Source organism: Dipodomys ordii, unplaced genomic scaffold (assembly GCF_000151885.1).
Source record: "Dipodomys ordii isolate 6190 unplaced genomic scaffold, Dord_2.0 Scaffold36, whole genome shotgun sequence".
Taxonomy (NCBI): domain Eukaryota; kingdom Metazoa; phylum Chordata; class Mammalia; order Rodentia; family Heteromyidae; genus Dipodomys; species Dipodomys ordii.
In genome coordinates, this window is record NW_012267252.1 from 3,811,773 (window position 1) to 3,830,981 (window position 19,209).

At 42.3% G+C, this 19,209-nt stretch overlaps 2 protein-coding genes across 2 annotated transcripts in view; both read left to right on the top strand.

Annotated features, from left to right (window-relative positions):
- Positions 1 to 7,091, top strand: part of LOC105986587 (acyl-CoA desaturase 1-like) — a 30,904-nt gene extending 23,813 nt beyond the window's left edge. Inside the window, exons 7-8 of the mRNA XM_013017583.1 lie at positions 5,334 to 5,559; positions 6,971 to 7,091. Coding sequence (XP_012873037.1) covers positions 5,334 to 5,559; positions 6,971 to 7,091 — 347 coding nt within the window. The remainder of the gene's footprint in view (positions 1 to 5,333; positions 5,560 to 6,970) is intronic.
- Positions 7,092 to 7,577: 486 nt separating this feature from the next.
- Positions 7,578 to 19,209, top strand: part of LOC105986588 (acyl-CoA desaturase 1-like) — a 35,036-nt gene continuing 23,404 nt past the window's right edge. The window contains exon 1 of the mRNA XM_013017584.1: positions 7,578 to 7,655. Coding sequence (XP_012873038.1) covers positions 7,578 to 7,655 — 78 coding nt within the window. The remainder of the gene's footprint in view (positions 7,656 to 19,209) is intronic.

Below are 19,209 nucleotides of genomic sequence, written 5' to 3' on the forward strand. Positions count from 1 at the left end.
GTAAATGCCCAAAAGTGGGATTGCTGGGTCATAGGGGAGTTCTATGTGAAGTCTTTTGAGGAACCTCCATACTGCTTTCCAAAGTGGTTGAACAACTACATTTAAATTTCTATATGGTAGATTTTTTTTTTTGGCGGTCATGGGGCTTGAACTCTGGCCCTGGGTGCTGTCCTTCAGCTCAAGGCTAGTGCTCTATCACTTGAGCCACAGCACCACTTCCAGTTTTCTGAGTGGTTTATATTGGAGATAAGAGTCTCACGAACTGGGGCTGGGAAGATGGCTCAGTGGTAGAGCACTTGCCTTGCATGCCTGAGGCCCTAGGTTCGATTCCTCAGCACCACATAAGCAAAATGAAAAAAGCCGGAAGTGGCGCTGTGGCTCAAGTGGTAGAGCACTAGCCTTGAGCTGAAGGGCTGAGGGACAGTGCTCAGGCCCAGAGTTCAGTCCCCACAACCGGACCAAAAAAAAAAATGGGTCTCACGAACTTTCCTGCCCAGGCTGGCTTTGAACCACGATCCTCAGGTCTCAGCCTCCTGAGTAGCTAGGATTACAGCCATGAGCCACCAGCACCCAGCATTGTGAAAGAGTTTTGTACAATGGATTTTGGGCAAATAACTCAGGCAATACTCATAGGCCACAAGGAGCTGACACTATCCTGGAATTGCTGGAGGCAGAAAGACCTCTCTTCCTTTGGGTACTCAGATCTATTCCTCCTCACTGTCCTCCCAAGTTTCTATACCCAGGATACAGAAAGTCACAAAAGGGCAGCCTGTGCTGCCTCATGGAGGTTCTGGGTCCAGGAAAGACCCAGCTGAGAAAGGGAACATTCTGTCAGGATTGAGTAACCAGGCTATAGCAACCTTTGTGAACAATTACTGGAACTCAGTGAACAATTAGAAGAAATGTGAGGAATGGGAAAGACAGTAGAAGGCTAGCCAGGATTGCTCATGGCTCTATTTCTATGTCTGGCCTCTCCTTTCAGTTAGTTTCATATACATTTGTGTGTGTGTGTGTGTGTGTGTGTGTGTGTGCACTATATATAACATACATGCCACATAGATATGTATTTTTCTATACATATATATATGAAAAAATAAATTTATTTGCTGTTTTAGCCAAAAGTAGGGAATGAGATCATCTCAAGCCATTTCTACCTTACTCATTACAGTGTCACGGGTAGGAAGGAAGAAACAAAAGCCAGAAGTTAGTCTTTCTTCGTATATCAAGGCTCCTGCAGGTAGCCCTTCTTCACACAACAGTTGATTTCCTGGGGCAGTCTTATGTGGAGCCCCTGTTACATGGTAACAACCAATTGTTGTCCTGTTCTACAGATTACACAGAAATAAAATCATGTAATATGCTCCCTCTGTCTCTGGCTTCTTTCTCTTATCATATTGTTTTGGGGCACTCATGAACACTGCAACCCAAATCACTACTTTATTTTGTTATTTGCTCATTTAGATCTCATTGTATGTGTAACTCACCATCAATTTATCCAATCATGAATTGATGTTCACTTGAGTTGTCTCCACCTTCTGGTGAGTGTGAATATTAACCTTGTGCACAAAACAATTAAGTACCAACCTTGAGTTCATTTGGGTGCATAACTAAAGTGGCATTGCTTCGTAAAATGTTTCTGCTGTAAAGGTCTTATTTTCCTTTAATAACAAGAAGAGTTAATGTTCTTTTTGTTTTAACGTGCAAGCTAGTCCCAGAGCTCAAACTCAGGATCTGTGCACTGTCCCTAAGATTTTTTGCTCAAGACTAGCACTCTTTATCACTTGCACTACAGCTCCATTTGTACCTTTTTGCTGGATAATTGGAGAAGAGTTTCAGACTTTCCTGCCCCAGCTAGCTTTGAACCAAAATCCTTAGATCTCAGTAGCTAGGCATAAGCCACCAGCATCTAGTTATAAGGGGAATTTTTAAAATTTCATGGAACAAAAAGTCTTCACTTACAAGGTGTTCAAAATTGATGTGTATAGATACTAAGAGTTTTAGAGTGTCCTTGAACAGCCCATCTAACTTCTTTCATTACTCTGCTGTCTTTAGGATAGTGATTGTTCTTCTCATAGTGGTGAGATGCATTTACAAGCAAGGCCTTTAGAAGTTAGAGTTGGTCAATCTGTGTGTGTGTGTGTGTACATCTATAAAACATGCACATGCATATTTAATCCTATTGGTTTGGAAAGTGAAGCAGGAAAATCAAGCGTTCCAGGATAGTCTGGGCTACATGGTGAGTTCCAGGCCAACCTGGGCTACATAGCAAGATCTCATTTTGAAAACTAACAAACAACAAATGCTGAGGTTGCACTACGAGGTCAGCCACATAGCAAAAATTCTTTACTTTTAGTCTGAGTGAGAACAGAGTGTGTTGAATGCCCCCTCCCCTGTGTTTCCAGAAAGGCTGTTCCACAGTGCTATGCTTTCATGAGAAGGAGGAGGAGGAGGAGCAGAATGAGGAGGAAGAGGAGGAGAAATGTGATGAACCCTACAAAAAGAACATAAAATGTGAAATTAGAAACAAAATTAGAATTAAGAGAATGGGTCCAAACTTGAAAGGCAAGACTCCCTGTAGAGAAAACACTCCAGGCTAGTCATTAAAAGGAAAAATTGCAAAGATAAAGGCTTGAAGTAAATTAGTGAGTTAAATACTGGAATTTGGTAAATAACAGTGAAAGAGCCAGAAAACCTGGAAGGTGGTTTGATTTGGGTGTGATAAGTAATAAATTTGGGATTGTTTTGCTTATTGAGACTGTAATTGCTATTTCACTAACTTGCTTCTTTGCTGGAAAGATTTAGGATAAGAAGTGTGCCTTGATTTGACTTGTTGCTTTGGTTATTGGAATGACTGAAATTGTAATCTGCTTCTGTAACTTGCGTCTTTGCCCATCATGAAACTACCACTGACCACCAGCAAGCAGCGTTCCCCTCCCCCATGGATCTTGCCTTTAAATACCCTGAGCTATTTGACTTTACTGCTGTTCTTAATTTTCCCAATAGAGTGGGGAGCATTCCAAGCCTGATTGAGTGAGTGTTGGTGCCTCCTTTGGCCTATAGTGGGTTTAAGTGCCACTGGCCCCCAGAAGTTGGAATACTTCAGGAGGAAGAGAAGGAAGAGGAAGAGAAAAACTAGTCCTCTGGGAAACAAATAGAGCAAGGGCAAGTTCCCAAGAGCATCAGATTGAAAGGATACAAGATCCCCGGAGTCAGGGTCTACTTCAAAGCAGAAGTGTTATGAACTTTGCTGAAAACAGCTTCTGTTAAGCAAATTGAGTGGCATCCTCTACCACATAGACTAGAGCACACAATAAATTAGAAATCTGGAAAAACACATTTGTTGTTGCTATTGTTGTCGATTGTGGGGCTTGAACTCAGTGCTGACTCTTTTGCTCAAGGCTAGCGCTCTACCACTTTGAGCCACACCCCCACTTCCAGTTTTCTAGTGGATAACTGGAGACAAGAATCTCAAGGACATTCCTGCCCTGGTTAGCTTTGAACTGGGATCCTCAGATCTCAGCATCCTGATTAGCATCCACTCTTGAGGCCAGTTGTTGAGCGAACAAAGCCTTTCCTTCCTGTGCTAAGTAAAAGGAACCTAGAAGGAACAGCCTGCACTAAGCTAGCCTTGTCTTTGAGTTTTTCATCTCATAGAAAAGAATCTCATGGAAGGTCAGAGTAGGCCTGCTGAACTGTGTGTATACTCCTATGGGTGATTTTCATGGTACAGGCCTTGGAATGCTTCCTTTCCAATATATCAATTATTCTCTTCTTTGCTTTTAATACTGTTCACTGGATCTAATCCATGTCATGTCGGGAGTTCAGTAGCCGAGCTATGAGTTCTGAAAGGGCTCAGTAAAGCTTTCAGATCACTGTGGGCTGAGACTCTGGAAAGATTAAATGGTCTTGGACTAACAGAGGCTCAGGCCTCCAAAAGTCTAGGCTCCCCAGGTAGACTAAGACTTTGTGCAAATTGCTGAAATGTTTACTACTTGCCTCCAATTCCTAAGATAAGGAAGCCATTTCTCACTTAAATACAAGGATAGGTCACACGTAGGTGCTTGCAACTTCAAAGATCTTGTGACCATGTTTCCTGCATGTACCGGTATCCCCCTCCCCTGCACTGTACTAATAAAAAGACTCAGAAGCTGGAGATGGGCTTTAGAGTCTCCAATTTTCTTATCCTCTCTGATACCTTGGTTCTTTGGTCCTATACTTCATTGCCCTGCTGGTTCCATGGTCACCTCAGGTTAAGATATCTGGCACCAAAAGGGGGGCACAGTAATGGTGGGTAAACCAAGGTGATTGGAAGAGTTAACGAAAGAACAGCAAACTGAAGGATTGAGTCCTGCCTTATTCCCCAGGGTCAAGCAAAGCACCAGGTGTGTGCTCAGGTGCTTGTCATCAGACAAGTCATACAGATCTTGGGCCTGGAGACAATAGCCCCCACACCCAGTGGGGGCCTGGCCAAGGACATCGCCCTTGATCCCAAGATTATCATAGCCCATTTTTTAGTCTCTGCTTCCTTCTTAAGCAGACAGCAAAATCCAGTGTCTTGCACAACCTCCAATCCCACAGAAGGTCTGTGCTCCTCAATGAACAGTCCTCACCTGTTGACAATTGAGTCCAGTCTATGCCTTTTTCATTTTCCATATACAAACTAAGAGCAAAAGGGCTGAGTGTCTTAAATCAATAAGAATATTAATAGCAGCATCCAGAACGAAAGTAAAGAAAAAAGATTCTGAGAGTTCAGTTATATGAAAAAGTATAGTTGCCGGCTGTCTCCACAGGAAATGCTGAAAACGCAGCAATGAAAGGAGATTGTAATGTGCTTTAAAAAAAGGCCCCAAACCGGGGCTGGGAAGGTGGCTCAGTGGTAGAGTGCTTGTCTTGTATGCATGAGGCTCTGGGTTTGATTCCTCAGCACTACATAAGCAGGAAAAGCCAGTAGTGGCACTATGGCTCAAGTGGTAGAGTGCTAGCCTTGAGCTGAAGAGCTGAGGGACAGTTCCCAGGCCCAGAGTTCAGGCCCCATAACTAACCAAAAAAAAAAAAAAAAAAAGCTCCAAACCTGGCTGGAAATGTGACTCAGTGGTAGAGTGCTTGCCTAGCATGCATGAAGCCTTGGGTTCCATTCCTCAGTACCAAATAGCAGAAGTGGCACTGTGGCTCAAGTGGTAGAGTGCTAGCCTTGAGTAAAAGAACCTCAGGGACAGTGCCCAGGCTCTGAGTTCAAGCCCCAGGACTGGCAAAACAAAAAAACCCAAAACAAAGGTGAAATCATCCTATCAAAAATTTAGTCCTTATTTAACTTAATTATAATGCTGTTGCAGCCTTTCCAAACTCTTCCATCGTCAGAGTGTGGATCTGTGCAGGGGAAACTCCCATGCAGAAAGAGGAAACTTGCTTACCTAGCCAGTATCTGCAAATCACAATGTGGTGGAATGAGGAAGCCCACTGCCAAGCTTTAAGAAATCAGCATGTCCATACCCTCTCCTCATACAAATCGGGGCTGATTGACTTAGGTGGCCAGGAGCTTGGCGAGGAGAGGATAAACAGGTACTTTACAAAAAATCAAACAATCTGGAATGCAGGTCATGGGAAAAGATAGCTCAGCCAGGATAAGTATATTAAAGCTTGTAATCATGGCTGCAGCCATAATTGGACTCAAAAGGTTACAAAATGATTTAGGTGTGGATAAATGGGATACAAAAAAAAGTTCAGAGACAACAACAACAAAAACCAAACTCCTCGCAAATCCAGAGCCTTATATAAGTTAAATAACCCTCTAGTTGTAGGATGGACAGTGCTAGACACTTCTAAAAATCCTATTACATTCATAAAATAATTCAGGAAAGATGCCTCCCTTTTCTCCTATTCTCTTTGCAGGGCCTGAAGAATAAAATATATCTAAAAGATATTCAGAAGATCAATTTGAAGGCCAATATGCCTAGCTAACAAGGTTATCTAAACATATTCTATTCATGGCCATCTAGGTCTTATCATCTGTGAGAAATATGTGTTGTTAGCAATAGCTTTGTGTTTTGTCGTTTAGTTTGCAGTTTGTCTAAAACTGACCAGCTGGTTCTAATATATTGGGCAAAATAATGTCACTTGCCATTGGAATTCCAAAAGAATTTACGTTCGATTTTCATTTTTGAACCTTAGGTTACATTAAAAACTATGTGCACAACTGTGTATGTGTTTGAAGATGTTCAAAATAATCTGATATTTTAATACGTGAAAACTGTCATCTAGGTGCAAAAAAGTAATCTTCACTATCAAACTAAAGTGCTCCTGTTTTGTATGGTAATGTTTTTGGTGCTGATATTTCCTAAAATAATTGACCTTTTGACTACAATTGTAACTGTTATCTATTAAGGAAGGACCAATCAGGAAATTAGGAAATGTAAAGAAAGAGAAGAGTTAGTAAAGAAAGCCTTGGAAACTGAAATTGAGGAAACAAAAAACAGTTTCCTTTGGATCAGAAAGCAGTTTAAAAGTAAGAATTGTCTTCCTTCTTACTTTTAGTTTGATAACATGAAGGAGAAAATGAGATTGACTTCTTACTTGTAGACTTCAGCCCCAACCCACAGGCTCTGGCAGAAAGTGCAGCTGTGAGCATCAGGCTTGATCCCTTTCCAGGAGTCTGTTCTCAGCTAACCCTCTCCTGGCATCAGACACAGCAGTGAAGTTGTGGTTCACGCCAAGAACAAGGCACAGCATTGCCAAGTAGCTCAGAAGGACAGGTAGACATTTCTCGAACATCAGGAACATGTTGACTCTTCTCTGTGATAAACAGATATTTGTAAAGATAAAATGAGTGGACAGGAATGCTGATGTCTGTTATGTCCTAAGGATTAGACAAGCCCCCTTTGGGGCTCGGTGAGTGTTCTTGAGGGTAGAAGATTTGGAGGGATAGTGGGCTGTGGAGTATGGAGCCTAGAAATGGCTCTTCTCTTCCTGGTAGGTCTGAAGGAATGAATGCAGTTGTCCCTTTGAACTGCCACATGAAGAAGGCCATGGAAAAACAAAGCATTCCAAAAGAGCAGCTCTGGGCCAAGATGGCATTTCAAATCCAGAACCTATGAAAAGCAAGAAGTACAAAAGCGAACCCAGCCCAGCGTCAGTGGCTCAGGCCTGTAATCTGAGCTACTCAGGAGGTTGAGATCTGAGTATCGTGGTTCAAAGTCAGCCAGAGAAGGAAAGTCTGTGAGACTCTTATCTCTAATAAACCACCAGAAAACCGGAAACGGTGCTGTGGTTTAAGTGGTAGAGCCCTGGCCTTGAGCTGAAGAGCTGAGGGACAGCACCCAGGTCCAAAGTTCAAGTCCCATGACTGACCAAAAAAAGAGGGGTGGAGAGAATACAGACAAACCCCCTGGTGAAGCTGAGAAAAGCCTGAAATTGCACCAAGGTTGCATTCACTTTTTCCTTGTATGACCAAAGCAAGGCTGAGAGCTAGCTTGGGATACTTCCCTTTTCCCTCTTGAACAGGGAGAGATGGGAAGGAAAGTATAGTTGGACAGTAGAGTGAAAAGAAATTGCCTCTAATTGACTTGGGAGGCCTTTCAGACATGCCCTTCCCAAGGGTCAGGACCAGGTTCCACAGTGTCTATGGCCAGGGTGGGCTCATGGAACAAGAGTGGATAGAGGTGGGTTCTGGAGAAACAGGGCCCAGAGTATTGATTAGCATGTCTGTTTGATGGGTGTAAAAAAAATTATTTTGTGCATGGAAGATACACAAAGTACCTGCATGCATCTAGGAGATGTCAGGTTCCAGTATATTCCCATCACAGCAAAACCCACCTCAATAACCTTTCTGAGCCTGCAAAGAAGTCAGAGCACCTAGCACGGTGCACATAAGAAGCTAAAATACTGCCACATTTCTCTGTCTCAGACCTGCTCTTTTGTTCTGGCCAATCCTAAGGCCTCCTCTATTGAGAGCTCCTCTCCCTTCCCTAAACTCCTACACCATATAATGTAGTATGTTTATACTTGGTGCCCATAGGTTGTTACTGTGCTTTGTTCCATTTCTCTTAGAAATCTGTGAATTCCCCAGGGTGACAGCCAAACATTCTCCATTCCCCCACACTGAAGGAGTATTGGTCATCAGTGGACACAGAGGAGGCTTAGTCAACACTTAATCCCCCCAAGGGGGGGGCAGGTGGGAGGAGGAGCATGTTGGCACACAGGGACTGTATGAAAGAAACAGACTCCTGGTCGGGAAACACTCTTAGGCCATGGCCAGCTGCCCTCTGGCTCTTGCAGCCACACTGTGGTCAGTACAGAGTTATATCAGAGCAAAGCAAGGGTGGTATCAGTGCACATGAGGTAACTGTAAGATGGGGGAGAGGCAGTAGGACACAGCAAAGTAGGTTCAGGTAAGCAGCTAAGGAGGAAAAAATCAAAAAGAAAGAATGGCAGACAGAGCAGGAATGGGTTAGATCTGTTTCTTGTACCTGAGGGAGAGAAGAAGGCACTGGTCAGGACTCTGGGGGACAGCTAGCAGCTCCTCTGGGTACTCTTAGCCAATGGGACTAGCTCTATCACAAAGGCAGACATGGGACACATCACTCTCATCTCCCACATTGGCCTAGAAGCAGAGTCAGAGCAAGGACTTCCTTTCTGTTCATTAATTTGTCATTGGAGGCTCAGGGCCGGTGTCAGCCTATTCTTCTCTGTGTCTGCCTTTCTATGTAAACTCAGGTATGGGGCTGAGTCTCAGTCTGGAGAAGGTTACCTGTAGAACTCCACAGTGGGGGTGAGGGTAGGGGTGGGGTGAGGGAGAGACAGAGAGACAGACATCAATCTAGAGAGAGCTATCCTTACGGAGTCAAGCCACTACAGAAAGTTCCAGCCCTGCTAGAGCCCTGAGACTTTGGCTCCATGTCTCAGTTTCCCTGGCTATCACACACCCTGCCTATCACACTCTGTCTTGTGACATGAAGAGTCACAGTCACTCTAGTCACACTCACTCTCTGATCTGCAGAACTTCCACCATATCCTCAAGATAGAGTCATAGCCACAGTTGAGACCTCTCCTCTAGACACATACCTGTGCCTGTACACAGGCCTGAGTTCTTTCTCACTCTGCATGTCTCTCTTTCTCTCTGTGTGTCTCTGTCTTGCCCTTTTTCTTTCCCTCTGTGTTGGTTACAGGATACACAGGAGGGAAGGGTTGGAGTGAAAGGGAGGTCAGGCACATTCTGTGCATCGTATGGACAGATACATGTGGGAAACCTAGAGAACTGGCCTGGACAACTGCATTGGCCTCTTCTCCAGCAAGGGCCCCACAGTGAAGATGGCCAGCGCTGTCTCTCAGGGAGGAACACCATGGAACCGAGGCACCTTGGTGGGTGGACCATGGCTTTCTCATTCTTCCTCTGTAACTGTGTCAGGGAGAGTACAAGAAGCTCTTCAGAATGAAGCCTAGAAGAAAAGTGTGGGAGAGAGATCACAGTGGTGCTATTAATGCACAGAGCCAGAGGCAATGTTGGGTAGAGGTGACACTAAGTTCTCTATAGCCAACTCTGTGCCAGAGATGACAGAATTTTCTCAGGGGCAAGAACAGACACTGGATAGGTGTTTGTAACATCTTTAAGCCCTGGCTTAATTCCTGCCTGCCTCCACCTTCTCTTATCTCCCTTCTACCACTCTCACCTTTGGTTAGGGATGATTGGACCAGCCAGCTCTGCTTATCATGCCCTTGTGGGCAGTAGGAAAAACGTGTGTGTTATATATAAGGCATTGGTTACTCCTCACCTGCTGTGGTCTTCAAATGCCCAGCTCAGAGAGATACATACACAAAGATCTGGCCTACAGTGCAGAGTGAAGGGCTCTGAGTGCAGCACCTAGTAGTGGCACTCCAGCAGGCTCTGGAGAAGACGACGTCTTCTGTCCTGGCAGTACCAGACTCCACTCTGCAGCCTCAGTTCTGGGAAAGTCTTCCCATATCTTTGCTGCAAGAGAAGGTAAGCTTCCAAGAAATGGCTCTGCAGCTATGTTTGCAGCTCAGTTTGTGCTTGTACCAAAGTAGCTGATGGATAAGAGAGTTGAGAACATTTTGGAGGACTTGGTCATCTCTTTAGTGTTGTATTGTTTTCCAGGATTTGGGAATCAGAACTCTAATTTGGGAATGTATGCGTGCATATTAGTTTATGATTGACATAAATTAGGAGTAGGAGGATGCTTCATTTTAACAAGTCCATGTATGCATATGGTCCTTTTTTCTCTTTCTTTCTTTTTCTAAGCTGGTCTTGAACTCAGGGCCTGAGTGCTGTCCCTGTGATTTTATGCTCAAGGATAGCACTCTACCACTTGAGCCACAGCTCTACTTCCAACTTTTTGGTGGTTAATTAGAGACGAGTCTCACAGACTTTCCTATACAGGCTGGCTTCAAAGTGGAATCCTCACATCTCAGTCTCCTGAGCAATAAGGATCACAAGTGTGAGCCAGAAGTAACTGGCTCAACTTCCAAATATTCTAATTGCATGGGGCTGGGAAGGTGGCTCAGTGGTAGAGTGCTTGCCTTGCATGCCTGAGGCCCTAGGTTCAATTCCTCAGCACCACATAAGCAAAAAGAAAAAAGCCAGAAGTGGTGCTTTGGTTCAAGTGGTAGAGTGCTAGCCTTGAGCTGAAGACCTGAGGGACAGCGCCCAGGCCCAGAGTTCAGAGTTCAGGCCCCACTACCGGACCCAAAAAAGAAAACAAAACAAAACCAAATATTATAACTGCAGCAAATATGTTATAGATCTAATTGACTTTGATTGTTCACTGGATGGGGGTATCTTCCATTCCTTAAAACAGAAATGAAAGCTCCATTTGAGCAACTGTGTAATCCTAAGTTTTATAAGGTAGGAATAAAAAAGTTTTTTTTAATAACCAGATTGAATATTGCCACAATAAACATAACCATACAGGTAGCTTGTTTGTTCACTGATTTCATTCCTTTTGGATATATACGCAGATTTGAGATAGCTAGATCCTATGGTAATTCTTTTGTTAGTTTTTCAAGAAACATTCATACCACTTCATACATTCTAACACACATTCCTATCAACATCATGAAAGAGTTCATTGTTCTCTGTATCCTCCCCAGTATTTATTTATTTATGGTTGATATTTTTGTTGATAATTTATTTTTTTAACATAGCTAATATTACTGGGATCAAATGGAATCTCAATGTAATTTTGATTTGCATCTCCCTAATAGCTAAAGATATTGAGAAAATTTTCATATATCTATTGGCCATTTGTACTTTTGAAAAAGTGTTAGATCATGTGACCATTTTTACTGGATTATTTATTCTTTTGTTAAGGTTTTTGAGCTTCTTATACATCCTAGCTATTAATATTCTGACAGATTAATAAATGGAAAATGTTTCTCATTCTGTAGGATATATTGTTACTTTGTTGACTCTTCTGCTGTATAAAAGCTTTTAAACTTGAAGCAAACTCATTTGTCAATTTGTTCTTTTGTTTCTGAGTTTGGAATACCATTCAGGAAGCTTTACCAGGACCAATATTTTGGAGAATTTCTTTATATTTACTTCTAATGAACCAGGATCAAGCCTATTTCTCTCTTTCTATAAAAATCAACACAAGCCAAGCACTGGTGATCCACACCTGAAATCCTCTCTACTCAGGAGACTGAGATCTGAGGATCACAGCTCAAAACCATCCTAGCCAGGAAAAGTCTGTAAACTTTTGGGGGGTGGGGAAATCCAGTCGTGGGGCCTGAACTCTGGGCCTGGGCGCTGTCCCATCTCTTCAGCTCAAGGCTAGCGCTCTACCACTTGAGCCACAGCGTCACTTCCGGCTTTTTTCTTGTTGCTTATGTGGTGCTGAGGAATCAAACCCAGGGCCTCATGCATGCAAGGCAAGTGTTCTACCACTGAGCCACCTTCTCAGCCCCTGAAAGACTCTTATCTCCCATTAACCTCCAGAAAACCGGAAGTGGCTCTAAGGCTCAAAGTGATAGCCGACTACCTTTGAGTGAAAAAGCTCAGTGTAAGATCCCAGGCCCTGAGTCCAAGCCCCGTGACAGAGAAAACAAAACAAAACAAAAAAGAGTGGGAGATAAGAATCTATCTTCAGTGTTACGCATGAGGATATTCAGCTTTCTCAAAATGGTTTATTGGAGAAGTTTTCTTTTCTCAAACCTATGCTTTGGCTGAAGATGTGTGAGCTTATTTTCAGGTCTTCTATTCTATTCCATTCATCTAATGTTAACATGGCTCTGTAGCATATTTTAATTAGCTTTTTCTCCCTCCCCCTTCCCTTCCCTGTATCTGAACAACTATTTGAAAATGATGGTTCATAGGGCTTGAAAGTCTAGGTCAGATAGAGCTGGTGCTCAGCATGGGCAGGTCCGGGGTTCAATCCCAGCACTGGAAAAAAAAAAAAAGTCTCCTGAATTAAGCACAACAGGAGATGCCTGTAGATTAGCAGAAGCTTCTGAAAAGATATTTTTTTCTTATTGGGGATTGAATTGAGGGCTTCACATTCACTAGGACTCTAAAAAGTATTCCAACCAAATTTTCTATTTTTCTTTTTGAATCTTGGTCCGGGGGCTTGAACTCAGGTTGTTGGCACTATCCCTGTGCTTGCTTTGCTCAAAGCTGGTGCTCTACATTGAGCCAAAGTTTGACTTCCAGCTTTCTGATAGTTCCTTGGAGATAAAAGTCCCACAGACTTTCCTGCCTAGGCTGTATTGCATGCATCAGCCTCAGAGTAGCTTCCAGAGTAGCTAAGGTGATACGCAGAAACCATAGGCTCCCAATTTCTAACAAACATTTCCATTGACTGCTTTATTGTATTGTTTTGTTTTGTTTGGAAGAGGTGTAGCCCAGGATTGCATCACACTCATGATCCTAGTGCTTTAGCCTTGTAGTGCTGAGATTACAGATGGGTGCCACCACTCCTATCCTGTAAGTTTTAAATGATAAGTCATTCTGAGTAGTCATTGCCTTATTGTTGCCAATGGTAAAGGGCTGGGGAAGTGTCAATGACAGATGGGGAGATCAAGATCTCAACCCAGTGTTTCCAGGTCTTAACACTGTCAGAGAAAGAATTCAAATGCAAAAGAGTAATGAATTGAGAGAAAGCTTTTATTATGAAGGGACATGCTCAAAAGAAGTAAGTGTGGAGCTGCCAGTGGTTCATGCCTGTAATCCTAGCTACTCAGGAGGCTGAGAGTTGAGGATTGTGGTTTGAAGCCTCCTGAGGAGGAAAGTCTGTGAGACTCTTTTGTTTTGTTTTGTTCTGGTTGTGGGGCTTGAACGCTGGGCTTAGGTGCTGTCCTGGGCTTCTTTTGCTGAGGGCTAGTGCTTTACCACTTGAGTCACAGTGCCACTTCCAGCTTTTTCTGTTTAGGTGGTACTGAGAAATTGAACCCAGAGCTCCGTGCATGGTAGGCAAGCATTCTACCACTAAGCCACATTCCCAGTAAGCTATGAGACTCTTATCCCAACAAACTACCAAAAAAGTAGGAAGTGGAACTGTGGCTCAACTGATAGAACACTCACCTTGAACAAAAAAACCTAAGGGATAGCACCCAGGCCCTGAGTTTAAGCCTAAGCACTAAAAATAACAACAACACAAAGGGGTAAATGTAGGTGTCCTCAACCTAAGTTGCACACTTTTGGTTTTTGGACAGCAGACCTTATTGTCAAGCTTAATAGAGGGGAGGAATAACGTGGGCTGGAGAGAGGTAGGGAATTCCCAGCATGAGATTGGGTAGTTTGCAAAATACAGTCTATTCCCTTTTATGTTACATAGGGTTTGTTTGTTTGTTGTCATTAGAGATTTCACATGTGTCATGATGTCAGATATGCGATGGAAGTTACAATGATGACAATAATAAAATTTACTATAATAATAATGATAATGACACATCGTGATCTTCCTTACTTATATTGGTTGAAGCTGGTATGGGAAAGTTCTTGATTTTCTGTTTGAAAGGCCAACCACTTGAGCTACAGCATCACTTTGAACTTTTTCTGCTTATGTAGTGCTGAGGAATGGAAACCAGGGCCTCATGCATGCAAGGCAAACACTACCACAGAGCCACCTTCCCAGCCCAAAGAGTGACTATTTTTAATACCTGTCATGTTTTATAGTTTATGTAAATTGAAGATTGTATTTGGGAGCAACTGGAGTGCCTGAGGCAGGAAATCCTTGGGCTTCCACGAGTTTGTCAGCCTGGGCAGCCTAGACCTTGTCTCAAAAAAGACTGCTGGGGTAGAGCCCTTGCTTAGTGTATGCTACTCACCAAACAAAAGGTTGTGTTTTGGGTTTGCTAGTGTTTAAGTCTTGTCAATCCAGTCAGTTCTTGGACAGAAAAAAAAGTTTCTAGAAGTTATGGTGTGACAGTCTCAACTTTCTTTGATAGCACCTGTCAGCAAACAACTTGTACTTTCCTGCCTGGTGTTTGTCCACTATGCAGATACAGAAGTACCATCAGTTAATATTACATTCCTGAACTCTGAAGAGGAGCCTTTGAAATGTAGTTTTCCTAACTGGAATTGGGACACAGTAGGAGTTTTGATTCAGTGTCCATGAACTCCTAAGTTGATTTGCTTTTGTAAGCCCTAAATGGGCTGCTTATGGGCCACTGTTTCTAGGTTAGATGAGACAATGTTCTTGGCCCCACACATCATTCATTGAAAGTGGATAGAGTTATATTCAGGTAACTAGTTCTTAAGGTCTTGCTGAGAACAGATCTTATTGGAAGACCCCAGACTCCTGGGATACTTTCGTCTACGGGAGGGCGCCCCAGAAACCAAGACTCCAAACCAGTAGATGCAACAAGCAAGAGGAGTTTATTCAGCCTTTGCTCAAATGGTCTCTCTGCCTCGGCAAGGGAGAGAGCCCCAAGCAGCGGTTACAGGCATTCTAAAAGGCAAAAAACACAAGATTAGCATATAACACCAGGTGTCCCGGGATTGGCCCATTTAAAAGTCACTATACACTCCAGCAATCATTTTTACTATGCGGGGAAGTTTATAACACTCTTTGTAAAACAGTTGGCTCGGGGCAAGTCTAGGGGGAGCCGTCACCCTGGAGGGGAGTTTACATAGTTACAGGCTTGTGATTGATTAACATTTGGCCTAGTTTGCTGGACTTGCCAGGTGGTCCTTATCCTGGGTCCCTATCTTGGGTCCCATTTAGCCACTTAGGGAATTTTCAAACAAGAACTAGAAAAACACATACCTATTTGTTCTTTATCTATGACCACAGACCTTGTCCCGGGGCTGGCATCTGGACTCTGAGACTTTTTACTCAATTCCTTATTTCCAGAAAGGGGGAAGAGGGGGTTTACAAAGGCAAAATCAGCAGTTACAAAGGCAAAATCAGCAGTTAGCAATTGTAAAATGTAATTCTAATTTTTAATATTTCATTCCCTCCTTTTTCTTTGGACTAATTTTAATCTTAAAATTCAGGGTGTCTCTATATTATCTTGTGGGGTGTCAGTTGTTCTCAATGCTTGATATTTGGATCTCAGAACTAATAGATGGGCTGCGCTGATCTTTTTCTTTTACAAAAGACACCAGTCTGTTGAGTATATGAGGTCCGATTGTAACAAAATTAACAGTACCAGAGCCCCTTACATTTTTTTTCACCAGTCCTGACTCCGTGTATCACAGTTAACTTAATTTTATACCAGCTGTACGTGTAAGCTCCAATTTTAAGACATACTCATACCATTTGCTACATACTTAACTTTCTGAGGTTTGTCTTAAGGCCAATCCTTACTTTTCAAATTTCCCCAATTCCTTTCCCAAGGCTTTCTTTATTACCTTCTTTCTTTACAATTTTTTGAGCATCTTTGTGGCTGGAGTTTAGAACTGCCCAATTTTCCTTTGGCTTGCAGAACCTTTATCTTAGAACAGCCTTAAGGCACCACTGTGATGCAGAAGCTTGCTAGATTTTAAGGCTAAGAGTATTACTTCCATTGATAACACACTCAGGTTATTACCATACCAGAGCCAAACTAGGCTGTGACCATAGAGTGGATTTCCAGTCACTATGCACTGAAGTACCTAAGGCAAGCAAGCCAGTGATATCCTTGTCCCCAATATCCACTGTGGGAAGAGAGGATTTCTGGATATCACCCAAAAGAATGTCCCACAAGATCTTAGATTTAGCAGCAGTCAACCAGGAAGCAGATTCAGGTGATGGAATCAGACAGGAGTTCCTCCAGGTGGCTGTCAAGCCATCGTTGAACTTTACCCATTAGGGTATGCAGCAGCAGCAGCAGCAGCAGGATCTCTCAGTGGCTGGGCTGTAAATTCCTACACAGACTGGTTAAGGATACATTGCATAGGCTTGACAGGCTTTGATCCTGCTGGTTTTTAAGATCTTTAAACAATAGCCCAGGACAATTTACCAAAATCACAACTTTTTTACTAACCAGATATTTTTGTAAATAGGCACAGAAGGCTTAGAAGGCTTAGTCTTGTAACCATCTCTGGCAGATGCAGTCTCCACACCTTGCACACCGACAACTATTAACACTATTCTTTATGCCTTTAAAAAAAAATTATTTTATCTATTTTGCCTCATTTCTCCAAAACTGACTCTGGACCCTTGATCTTAAAAATGGGGGTAGAAGGGCAAAGGTCCATCTTCTGTAACTTCTTCAAGCTGACTTCAGGGGCATTGATCCTACCTAGCCAGGAACCTATAACCTTAACCTATTTTACAAAGAGGCTATCAGGGTTAGATGTCATTAAGAACAATATTTTAACTTCTGACAACTGTACAGAACTTTTCTCTGGCTATAGCAGTGTAGCTTATTTAGCACTCCGGTTTGCAAAAGCATCTTCCTAGATGGCTTAGGAATGTGATCTCTAATGATCCCAACAATGCCTAAGTTACCTTTGCAGGCCTTTAGACAGATATCAATAGAAACACACTCTCAGGTTTACAAACTTTTTCCTGAGCAGATGAACTTCATGTAACTAGTGTCAGCTCAATTAGAGCTGCCAATTAGAGCTTTTGGCACATAAAAGGGTTGAGATTTAAACTACCCCCCATATTTTATAACATTAGCTTTTTACTATCACAAAGGACTGGCAAGTGTCTGTCCCTTACAAGGTAGATAGTCATGGACATTAGGCATGCTTACAAACTCTTTTTATGACCTCCCGGCTCTGACCAGTTTTGAAGGGCCACGCACAAATGACTCTAGGATCTGACATTTCTGCCATCCAAGCAGTGGCTTACTGTCTCTGGATGCTCCTCCATTGTTTTTGTCCCAGGAGTGTCTTCTCCACATTGGGATAAATGCCTCATTGGCATTTCCCTTTAGCTGGTCGCTGGACTTGAACTCGGGGCCTGAGCACTGTCTCTCAGCTCTACAGCTCAAGGCTAGCACTCTGCCACTTTGAGTCCCAGACTCGGGGCTTGAATGCTGTCCCCTAACTCTTCAGTCCAGGGCTAGTACTCTGCCACTGTGAGTCTCAAGCTTGGGCTTGAGTACTGTCCCCTGACTCTTTAGTCCAGGGCTAGTACTCTGCTGGCTGAATAGAGATGACAGTCTCACAGGAACCTTTTTCTGCACGGGCTGGCTTTGAACCAGTTTGCAGATCAATGAGTCTTATAAAAGGCCACTTTACTCCAATTAAAAGCAACAAGGTGGTCAACATAGAGCTTTTAAGCATGCTCTTACCTGAAACTTATTAAGAGTCAAAGTTACATCTGACAACTTGTAAGAATCCTCTGTGCTTTGCTCTGGACTTTGCTGGAAACTTATAAAACAACCTATAAGAGCAAACTGGAATAGCAATTATTTTGATAATCCTAATTTTTCCTCTGTGCACATTGAAGCCAATGTTAAAAACAACTTTATTTTAAACTTTATATCCAAAAATCCATTCCCTATTTTTTAAGTCTCCTATTAATCTTCTTTTTAATATTGTATACTTTAGTTTTTATTTGCATTTTGAAAAGATCCCTTGAAATCTTGAGGCCAAGTGTCACTCATTGCCTCTTGGCTGCTTGTTTTAAAACAGACACACATTAAGATTTTTAAATTCAAATGACAATTTTTCCTTAATGCAAAAATAACAATCATCATAACTGAACCAAAAAGCTAGACTTAGCATCTTTATGACTTTTAAAAACATCCTAATTGTAAAACATTAAAAGCAAGTCACATTATACAAATAACTTCTTAACCCTCTTTTTAAGGCCTTCCTAATTTTAATGTTAACACATCCAAGGGGAAGTTTTAGCAATACTAATCAGATCATCACATCACTCATTTTAACCATCATGTTTTCAGTGTCTATCTGCAGGGAAAAGAGAACAAATATGGGCCACTCAGCCCCTCCTTTGGAATGGGCACACACCCAATCTGACTCTTTAGGGTTAGATGAACTGCGTTTGTGCCAGCTTGCCCTCTTTCACCATGCGTGGATTCCTCCCAGGGTCTGTCCCACCATGCATGGCCAGCTGAACTGCACTTCTGCTTGTTCACCCTTTACCCCTAAAGATAGGTCTTCTGTGGCTTTTAATTTCCCTCCCCCCATCTCTTCTCTTGGTTTTTGAATAAAATACACAGTTTTAGACAGACAGAACAGGTAAAATCTTCGACAGTGTTAAACTAACCTTTATATTTAAATTTTTAATATTTATCCCCAAATTTTAGCCAAGGGAACTAAATCCCAAACTGCCAATGCATTTTTGTTAAGCCAGATAACTTGATTACAGTATAAAGTCTTATGCATTTTAAAATATTAGTTTTTAAAATACCAGATTTTCTAATTTGCAAGTTAAAGAATCTTTAAAAAGCCATTTAAAACAATGTGAAGATTCTTTAAAAATTTTTGGTAATGTCCAAACCTCATAACCTTTTGAATTTTAAATCTAACCTCACCAAACTGTTACAGCATGCTGACAATTTTTATCTTTGAACACGTTCACAGACACACACAAAACACTCACACAGATCTTAAAGCACACAAAAATCAAAATCAGTCGTACATACACCTTCTAAAGTTTTTAAACAAAAATTTAAGACAGTATTTCTTTTAAACTAGGTACCTTTGTTGGGCTTCATTTTCCCAGAGCTTGCTTATCTAGCAAGGCAATTCACTAATTACTTTTTTGAATCGCTTCTGTTGGAGGAGGAGTAGGGGAGGGGGCCACCTAAAACTAAACTGGCCAGATTTTTTTTATCCAATTTTAGACAAGAGCACTT